At 41.8% G+C, this 10,648-nt stretch overlaps 1 protein-coding gene across 2 annotated transcripts; it reads left to right on the top strand.

The window, feature by feature from the left end:
- Positions 1–775: 775 nt before the first annotated feature.
- Positions 776–8,517, top strand: LOC115375863 (acyl-coenzyme A thioesterase 1-like). 2 transcript variants are annotated; one of them, XM_030075444.1, is made up of 4 exons: positions 776–856; positions 3,212–3,683; positions 5,901–6,103; positions 6,565–8,517. In XM_030075444.1, the coding sequence occupies exons 2-4, from the start codon at positions 3,224–3,226 to the stop codon at positions 7,171–7,173; spliced, it is 1,272 nt and encodes a 423-aa protein (XP_029931304.1). In that variant the 5' UTR covers positions 776–856; positions 3,212–3,223; the 3' UTR covers positions 7,174–8,517. The 2 variants fall into 2 exon arrangements, with proteins under 2 accessions (XP_029931304.1, XP_029931305.1); XM_030075445.1 differs by lacking the exon at positions 776–856 and adding an exon at positions 898–1,020.
- The last annotated feature ends 2,131 nt before the right edge of the window (positions 8,518–10,648 follow it).

Consider the following 10,648-nt stretch of genomic DNA (forward strand, 5'->3'; position numbering starts at 1 on the left):
ACTATTCTCACGAGATTAGGGAACTGAAGTGTGGTGAGAATTAGCTGCACAGGGAGCTGATATTGCATTTATGAAATATAGTTACATATTCTCAATAAAATCAATGTAAGATTGGACAGGAAATCAAAAGACAAAAGATATGGGAATCTATGACAAAGAGTTTGGCCCAACTTTGATGCGGCCTGTTGTTGGTAGGCTATCAGAAAATCCACGTGTAGATCTGGAACTAATAAGTCGGCTGATCTAACTGGTGAATACTATAATATAGGGACTATAAATATAAAGACAATTGCTCTAGTCCATCTTCACACATGGACTAAAGTTACCAAGTGGAATTTAACAAGAGAACATCTGACTGTTTGAATATGTGTACTGTCAAATTGTTTGCTATATTAATGGCATAAGAATGGATTAATTAGATTAATTTCAGCAAAATATTGACACAAAGTGATTCTGCGTCGGCCCTCGCAAACATCAAGAACAACCAGAAGTCATTATGCAGACTTGTCGTGGACTTCTGATACTATTCATCATTAGAAACAACATGTTATTTCTGTGATTGTGATTATTTCAATAATAATTTCAATATTTAAATCACCTCCTGACTGGTTAGGCAAAGGGGGAAATGTCACTTTCATGTGAGACCCAGCACAAAAAGGAAGAGTGGAAATTATAACAGAATTAGGGAACCACTGGACTGGAAAGACAGATTTAATATGAATGAACATTGAAAAAACATAATAAATCTGAAGGTGGCGGTAATGCAACAGCATGGATGCAAACGGCCGTAAACACCACAGAAGAAGAAGAAGCTTCTCGCTGCTCAAGCGGTTTGAACAGCTCAGCCGGGATTTAGGTGAGTAAAAAAACAAAACTTTGGCTTTTAAACTTGGATTTAATTCGTCGGGAGAAAGTGCCTTATGCTTGAGCAGCGATAAATACAGAGACGCGGTGGTTTATGTTTGGCCTATTTGATCAAACTTCGTCGGCAATAAGCTCCAGGTCAAGCTCCTGTCGAAGGTGACAAAGTCCATTTGAAAAATCGTGTTTTTAAATATTCTCTTCATTTACGGGCAAAACTGCGCATGTCATGCAAAGTGATTGAAATTGTTGTATAAATCAGTGGGATCCACACAATTCGGCATGCATACCACACACCAGTCAGTGTTCATTTAGATACAATTTGAACTTTTAGACCCGACTTTCCCTGCGACAAAACGCACATCGCACGTAGAAAGTGCACGTTTTATTGAAATAACATGTTTCTTACGCCGAAGTTACCACAAGTCCACAAGGACTCTTAAAAGTCATTACTTTTTATTTACTAGTTGTGCACTTTGCCAATAGAGAGCGTAAAATTGAATTTCCTTTTTTTTTTTTTTTTTTTTTTTTTTTTTTTTTTTTTTAATTGAATGTTGCGCGGCGACCTTTCTTGTACATTACACGGACTATAATTAAATAATACTGTACATACATGTACCAAACGACCTAAATATAACGGCTTAGCGAAAGAGAGAAATTATTATTCCTCGGATATAACTGTAGCATTAATACATTTGTTGCTAAATGTGAAAAGGGGGTTTTATTATTCTAAAAGTTCACTCTGAATAATTGGGAATGCACTCTATGTTGGCCTGAAATCAGTGTGAAGTATTCAGTGCCTTTAAAAAAAACAAAAAAAAAAAAAAAAACGTAAAAACCTAGATAAATGCACGTTATCTCGGTGGATTATGAAGGATATTTATTTATATTCATTTATTTAGTCATATATTTATTTATTGGCTGCCCATTAGTCACTACTAAGGTAGAAACTACTCTTCCTGGGGTTCAGACAAGTAAACATTACATCATAACACAAAACATTACATCCTAATGTTAAAAAAAAAAAAAAAAAAAAAAAAAGGTTGTTGGACCGGGTCCTATTCTGTCCTGACAAGAGATGGTAAATATCAAATATGTAATAAATTAATATAAGGGACAAAAGCAAAAGTTAAAATTGTTGGTGTGTTCATGTCTTAAGGCTCTGAGACAGGAGGAATTGTAATTGTAGGTTGTTGGTGACCTTTGCTCACTTGTTCTCACCATATATGATTGTGTGTCAGCGTCATTTGGTGTTAGGTGTAGCTGCAGCTCAGGCGTTGTGACATGCAAAAACCTCCAGAAACAAGGATGCTGAATGTTTTGAAGAGCCGTGTGGTGACTGGAGTTAGGCTATATTGAATATTAAAATGTATAGACTTGTGCACAGAAATTATTAATTCATCACTGTGGTTATAGGCATGCTGGCATGGCAGGAAAAAATGGTGTACTGTTTGCTTGAAAGGTGGCCTTTATAGGTTGAAATAATGTTTTAAATATAGCCTCGAGTTATCTGATACAGGAACACACTGCAGCCTCTTGTCATTCTTTGCCTGAATTCATAAGCGAGTCCAAGTCCAGACACTGAGAAACATGAATAACCTAAGGCCTGCTCCCACCGATCTATGTATATTACACATTTACAGATGACTCGGGTGTTACGCAGCTCAGTGGCACCCAAAAAAAACACTGACCTCCAAAAACTTGTTTTGCGAGAAAGTTAAGCAGAGCGAATATCCTTCTCCTTATCAAAGATGGAATCAGATTTCACTCTTGTATGGATTAAGCCGAAATTCTTGCCTCACACAACGAAATGCAAATCTCTTTTCCACTGTTTTTGTGTGCTCTGACATCACTGGAGCTGAAATCGGAGAAACAGGAGCTCCAAAATGACACCTGAATTTCCAGTGTTTAATTCTGAAGTGGATGACTGTTTGTTCATTCTTTCTGGCTTTATTTGTTTGTTTATAACATTTTTTTTTTTTTTTTTTACAAGTTTCAAGTTGAAGTGAAGGCAGCATAACACCTGGGTAGACAAATGAAATCTACAGCATATTATGCGACAAATCACATGACAAACTGAATCAAAGTAATCTAATTCAAGATTTCCAATCCCATTTGTTAAAACTGAATAAGCACAATGCAATAAAATGCAAATCTCATGAAAATGAAGTGCATAAATGACACAAGGGACCACAGAAATGAGACAGTTGCAGAAAATAATGTGATACTCAGCTGTAACTTTTTTTCCCCCACAGCTGTAGTGATGACACGCTTTATAGGTTGAATTATTGTCGTTTAAAGTGTCGTTTCTGTGTCTTCTGTCTCATATTCTCCCTAAAAAATACAACAGAGTGAGAGAGAGATGTCCTCCCAGGTGCGACTGAGGCTCCTGCCCAGTGCCAGGTGTTTGTTCGACGAGCCCGTCCAGGTGAAGGTGGCCGGGCTCAGGTCCAGGCAGGTGGTCACCATGAAGGCCCGCTCCACCGACGATAAGGGGGTGCTGTTCCACTCGGCGGCCACCTATAGGGCTGACGGGAACGGGGAGCTCGACCTGCACAGAGACCCCTCGCTCAAGGGGAGCTACGTCGGCGTGGAGCCCATGGGTCTGCTGTGGTCGCTGAGGGCGGACACCCTGCACACCAAGTTTCATAAGAGCAACGCACAAAATCCCCACTTTGTCCAGTTCACGGTGCACGAAGAGGAGGTGGGGGAGGGCAGGGTGCTGGCGGAGGCGACCAATGAGAGGATCCTGCTGGGAGACGGGGTCAGCCGGCAGCCCGTCAAGGAGGGGAATATCCGCGGAGTCTTGTTTACTCCTCCTGGTACGAGGCCTTCCGCATTGGTACTGTTCATTCACAAAAAAAAACCTCACGAAATAGCATCTTACTTCCTTTTATTTTGTTTCCTGGTCTAACAGGATGTTTGGGCAGGACGTAATGTGGGAAGAGATTTAAAAGTGTAAAAAAATAAAGACACACTGTTTTCCAGGAAGTAAAAGTTAACAGGAGTCCACTTCATGGGGAATGTTACATTGTGTTGTAACTATAAAAAATATTATGTTTACAGAATTTTATGACTGGGCAATATTTTTTTATGTGAAAACACAACAGTCCTATCAGTCACAGTTATCAGTGGGTTTGGCAATAGGTGAAAGCGTCACAGTTGTACATTCACTCACCTTCTCCGTGCACAGGAAGTAACAAACTGAAACGGAGGATGGAGATGGAAAACTTAATTTAAACAACAAGCAAGCACTCGACAGAAGGCTGGACTCACCAGTGTTGGCTGAGCATACCGCAAAAAATATTATTTTATTTTATATTATTTTCCACCTCTGTGGATCTTGTCGTGTTGCAGCCTTATTATTATTATTATTATAAACTGGATTCAATTTAAAATCAGTTTATAAAGCAATTTATTCCTTAGTAATCATGAATAACTAGAGTAGTCTACAATAATAAAGACAACATGCTAGAAGTTCCATAAATTGTACCTCTAAGAAGAAATAACTTTAGTAAATGATTTAAAGGTGCCATGAATTCAGGGTAATGAAGTTCTTCACATTTAAAATAATTAAATTAAAAAAAAAAAAAAAAAGTGCGCCAAAGTGCGAGGTTGTGAACTGCACCTTTAACCACAAAGTGCCATAAAAATGATGTTGCTGATCTGTATTACAGTTATCATTATTATTATTAGTAGTAGTAGCAGCAGTAGCTCTAGTAATAGTGGCACCAGTATTACTTGTAATCATGTTAGGTGTCATATGAATATGTAAATAAATAAATTTAAAAAAACCTGCTGCCTCATCAGCGACTGGGTGTTGCCTGACAGTTTCATCCTCCAGAGGGCAGAGCAGCAGAAATCCTCCGCCTCATGTGACTCAGTGTCCAGTTACGATTCTTGAAGTTAATCTCCACCAGCCGGTAGCGCACATGGGATTATGCATTTGGTTGTGTGTCTGTCTGCAGCTAATCTTAGATACTACTGGGCCAATTAGCCTAATATTTTTTCTCGTGGTTTGTAAAACGAGCATCGGGGAACGGCTGCTTCGCAGGCAGTGCCTCCATCGCTCCCTTTCTTCTCTCCTACTGCGAAAGAGAGTTGGTTTTTCTGTCCGTGTGTTTGCATTATTGCACCCTACAACCCAAGAGGAGTGAAATAGAGGTCGTAAAATCAGATTGGAGGTTGATATGGATGAGGAAATTGCTAGGCTGTTGCTTTTCGTTGCTGTTCCAAACCCGGACACACACACACACACACACACACACACACACACACACACACTCAAACACTGGAATGTAGGTGCTTGCATGGCCCACTGTGATTTTTGGGTTGGAGAGATTGATACTTGACTTGTTTTCAAGGAAGCCGTTTGGGCTTATCTAGAAATAAAACACAACACAGTTACAGAACACAGCACGCCATGTTGTCTTTCTCTGTCCGCTGTGAGATCAGAGGTCAGGCTCGGCTGCAGAACAGTGATTCAGTGTGTTGCTCAAAGACACTTCAGCACGGCAGGCGGTAGTTTATACACAGTTTTCAGCTGGGGTCATCTGGTTGAAACAAAGTCTATCTTACCATTAGGGCACTTAGTTGTCTTTAATGCACAAATATTGTCTGAGCAGTTATTTGAGGCAAGACCATAGAAAACATACACAGCTCAGTGTGATACAAACAACTGAACAGTGTTATTGTGTGTGTCTGTCCATGTATCTGTTCACAGCTGATGTTACATACTACTCGGCCTCTTAGCCTAATATTTTTTGTGTACAGTTATTACTGTTTGATCAAGGACCTGTTGTTGTCGTGGTGTCTTTGTAAAACCTAGTAATTAACTTTGTAAGTCCGAGCACTGGAAGAGGGAAGATATGGAGACAGTATCTCTGTATTTTTTTCTTCTCCTGGTAAACAAAAAACAGGTGGTTTGTTGCCTAAGTGTGAACACCGGAGAAGGAGAGATAAGCCTAGTGCAGATCTGCACTCTACTTAAGTGAGCCGTTGTAGTTTTGTGTTTGTGATTATGTCTCTTCTTGCTGCAGGAGGAGGCCCCTTCCCTGCCGTGTTGGACCTGTACACCTTTGGCGGTGGTTTGTCCGAGAGAAGGGCGTGTCTGCTGGCAAACCGAGGGTTTGTGGTTCTGACCGTTGCGCTGTACGGCCACGACGACCAGCCGAAGAGAATCAAAGATATCCATCTGGACTATTTTGAGGAAGCAATACAGTTTTTAATGAAACAACCACAGGTGAGTTGTTGGAGAGATTTGAGATTTTTATACACATTTGGCACAAGATTTGTACCCTTATGGAGTGTTTTTTGGTTCTTGATTATGTAATTAAACAGAATAAGTTTACAATAAAAAAAAAGAGTAATAAGGCCTTTTCTGATTAAAACGTGGGATATGCCGATATTATTTGGGTTTTAGGAGCATTCGCTGGTCATGTACACAGCGCATGCTGCAGTGTACAGCAGTTTGCAACACACAGCCTCTTGCCTGTTTACGGGCAGCTTTGTGCATTTTAAACAAACCAACTAGCCAGCATCTTGCAAGGCTGGATGAGACCCAAACAGAATCTACTGTTTACATGACCCATATCATATTCTGAATATTGTCACACTTGGAATAATAGTGGAAAATTAGTGTGCATGTGTGTGTATTTATCCCTCTTCTGTGCAGTGTATGAATCCTGATTTGTCTTTTCACAGGTGGGCAGTAAAGGAGTTGGGGTGATATCACTATCAAAGAGCGGGGATCTTGCACTTTCAGTTGCCACTTACCTGCCAAACGTTTTGGCGACGGTGTGGATCAACGGCTGCAGTGCCAACGTGGTTTTCCCTCTCTACTACAAGAAAAACAAAATCCACCCTCCCTTAATGTTTGACCCTGGCAAGCTTGTTGTCACCGAGTCAGGGGCCATCGACAGCAAATACATGATGCACGATCCCCTGGCCGAGGAGAACAAGGCCACCCTGATCCCCGTCCAGCAAGCCAAGGGACGCTTCCTGTTTGTGGCAGCCGAGGACGACCACAACTGGGACAGCAAGGCGTACATGGTGGAGATGGTGGAGAGGCTGAGGCACCACAGGAGGGACAACTTTGACAGTGTGTGCTACCCCGGAGCGGGGCATTACCTCGAGCCGCCCTACGGACCCTACTGCCCCTCCAGTTTTCACGGGGTCGCGGGAAAGCCGGCCCTGTGGGGGGGCGAGCCCAAGTCCCATGCAGCAGCTGAGGTCCACCTCTGGAAGAAAGTCCAGGATTTCTTCAGAACGCACCTGCCCTGTAATGCTGCTGTGGCTAAACCCAATTTATAGAGGCAAATGAAAGGATGGGAGGGACGTAGAAAAACAAGTGCCAATGCATTGAGAGTTTATATCAAATGGGAAAAAGCAGCGTAGTCAGCATGCATCAACCTCACCTCAAAATCTGCTTCACTTCCGGCAGCAGTACTGTCACTGGAGGCGCACAGTGACATAGTCTGGGCCGAGGAAGAACTACAGGCAAGTTCAGCTTGTGCAGAGGTGTGTGTGCGTTTTTTTTTTTGTGCTCTAGCTGTGAAACAATCAGTGATAAATGTGTTTTTCCTTTGATTCACTGTTGCGATCCTGCAGTCACTGCTCCCTCTCCTCAGTCACTCTCTAGCTTGCTCTGTGCTCTCTCTCTCTCTCTGTCTGTCTGTCTGTCTCTCTCTCTCTCTCTCTCTCTCTCTCTCTCTCTGATGTGGGTACAATAAGAGTGCATTGGTAGAGCAGCCGTGAAAAGAGACAATTAATTTAATTATTAGATGTTCTGTGCCTTTATTTGGAATCATGACCCATCCAATATTTTGATATTATGGACTATCTCTTTGACGTTACCTTACATTGTGGAGCGGATGCCGACAGCTTGGGATCAGGGTGTCACAACAAGCTGAGGCGGAACAAATACACACACCAGCAAACTACAAATCCAAAGTTTGGAAACACTATGCAATCTGCAAAATGTGCCATGCTGCTGTAAAGTACACAGGCAGCACAACGAGCCTTATCACACACCTGAGACACACCCTTGATTGTGAACCAGGTGTTATAAAAGTTTACTGTCGGCTTGAAAAAAGACAGAGAACATTTGTACATGACTTGTGAAACAAGGCCCATTCGCGAAAGGTCATGATTTTATTTGGTTAATAAATAATCAAACTCATTGAACTGCATAGCGTCATTCCTTTGCATTGTTATATCGCATAGCAGTTTAAAAAAAGTGAAAGTAACAATGCTGTCATAACCACAGTTAATTCCTATAACGGTATTTGTAGGCTGTGCCCTTTTCAATAGTTGGGATATTGACTCAGTCAGGTTCAGACAGGCTAATTAATGTGAATTATTATGGCTTGTTCAGCAGTGTCTCCATAGTCGTCAGGATGCAGAGTGGTGCAGGTTTTGTTTCCCTACAGGTCATTTATTGCAGTTTGGCTAAAACCAGCAGGGCTCTGGGTCTTGTGGTTTGTAGGAACCATAAATTCTACCTTTTCACAAAGTTTGTAATGTTGAGATGTGGAGACACTAATGTGGAGAATGTGTACATTTAATTCTCTGTTTATTATTGAGGTTGTAGTTTGCAGAGGTCTTGCACTGGACTGCATTATATTGAGAGGTGTTTCTAATTTTTTGTCCTCCCCTATTTATATTCATGAGCAGGGACAGAATAGTGGAAACAGCTCTCAATAAAATGCAGTCCAGTACAACAGAACCTCTAACAATGAGCTCAGTGCCAAACATAGAAGTGAATGATCACTTCTGTTACTGTGACAACAAGAAAACCTGAGCATTACAGGCAGCAGGAAAGGAAACTTTACGGCACTGGATTGGATTGATCAGATTATACAGGTGGACCTAATAAAGCGGCCACTGAGTGTCTGTCAAACTTAATCCCTGTTGGCCACATCAGGCCTGCTAGATGACTTTTGATTTTCTGTTGAAACTGGTTCCATATTGGCCACAATGCAGACACCACAAACCCCAACATGCACTGCAACGCCCTGCACTGAACACCACAAGACACCTGCATGCCTCCACCCCTCCTCATCTGCTGCATGGTGCATGCGCACAGCCAAAATACAGAGCTGCTACAGCCCCACCTAGTGGACGAGTCACGCCACACCACTGTCTTTAATACAGCCCCTTTAGTGATGGTTTGACAGCCGTGCAAGTATACAGCCCTCCAGCCACAACTCCATCTCTCTCTTTCCTTTTTATCTTTTATATTCTGTCTTCTTTTACTTCATTGCCGCTCTCGTTCCTGCTTCTTTCAGACACTGTCTCTTGTTTGTTGCCAGAGCTTCTCTTCTTCTTCATACCTCCTCCACTGTCTTGACAGCTTCAGTGTTGAAGGTCCAACACACGGCTTCATTAAACCAGTTGGTGGGATGTCTCCATGTACAAGGTCGCTCAGGTTGGAGAGACAGTGCCTCGCAGTCAGGGAGGTTTTCAGAAACGTTGCTGAGGTCAGCATCAAGGTTATGCATTTATAACGTTTGAGGTTTTGGTGTCTGAATACAGTGTTGGACTGCTGAATATGCAGAGGGAGGTGCGCCGACCGCTGGATCTTTGACCTGCGTCTGAGATCCTGTTGTCTTGTAATGCAGCAACATTTGAAGTGTTCCTTCCTTTTTTTTTTAGGTTTCAGTTTCACTTAGAGTTGACAAGCTGGAGCTGTTTGTCCACTTGTAAGGTATTATCAAAAATGCTTTATTTACTGATTAATCTGTTAATTGTCCATGCAATTAATGCTTATTCCCTACACAATTTACACTAGGTGGTAATTGATGTTTTAACACTGGCAATTTTGCTATGTTGAGTTACCAGGACAAATTTCCAGTGCCTTCGATGCTGAACTTTTCATCCCCCTTCACTCTTTCTTCATTTTATGGTGTTGTGGTCTAAACTTAAAATGGGCCCGTAGTTGAGACAAATAGGAGAATGAGTGTGTTCTCTTCAGGAGGAAAAAAAAAAAACACTTGCTCTTAAAGAGAAAATATGAGCCTTCAGATGCACCTAAGAAAACAAATTTCAGGGACTCAAGTGTGGAGACGGAGCAGACGTCAGCTGTTAAAAAGCTTTTGTCCTTTTCACGGCCCGTTGGTGTAACCAGAAATGAAAAACAACAGATTTTGACCTCCACAAGGCTACAACAGGGTTTGTAAATAAATAAATAAATAAACAAATAAATAAATCCTTCACCTGAGTGTTTGTTTTTTGTATGCATTTCAAAAGGGATTTTTTAAAGCCGTTCTTACTAAACATCCCATGATGACAAAACACCGAATGATGAAGTAAACTAATGAAACACAGAAATATCTCATAAGTATGCAATGCAACCTCTTGCCTCAGTGCCGCTACGAGTGCCTTTGGCAGTGGTTGCCGCTCGTTTTGGATAAGTCTGTATCAGCTTGGCACACGGAACATGGATTTTCTCCCGTTCTTGCGGGTAGATCTGCTTAACCTCAGTCAAGTCGCGGCTCGGGGAGCTCCTCGAACAGCTGCGCTCGTATCATTCCACCAAATTTCAGCGAGGTTCATGTTTGGGCTTTAGCTGGGCCACTCAAAGACTTTGTCCAAAAAAAACAAAAAAAAGGGCAATTACCTTAGAGGGAAACAAAGAGGAAGAGCTCGACTTTATCTCGTGAGCAATGAGTACAAGTTAAATAACTGTGTGAGATGTGTGTATGTGTGTGTGTGTGTTTGTTTGTTTCATAAGAGCTTGCCCTTCCTTCCCGGTGGCCAGAAGTGAACCAGCGGTCACAGCAGGCAA

Source organism: Myripristis murdjan, chromosome 17, assembly GCF_902150065.1.
Source record: "Myripristis murdjan chromosome 17, fMyrMur1.1, whole genome shotgun sequence".
NCBI lineage: Eukaryota > Metazoa > Chordata > Actinopteri > Holocentriformes > Holocentridae > Myripristis > Myripristis murdjan.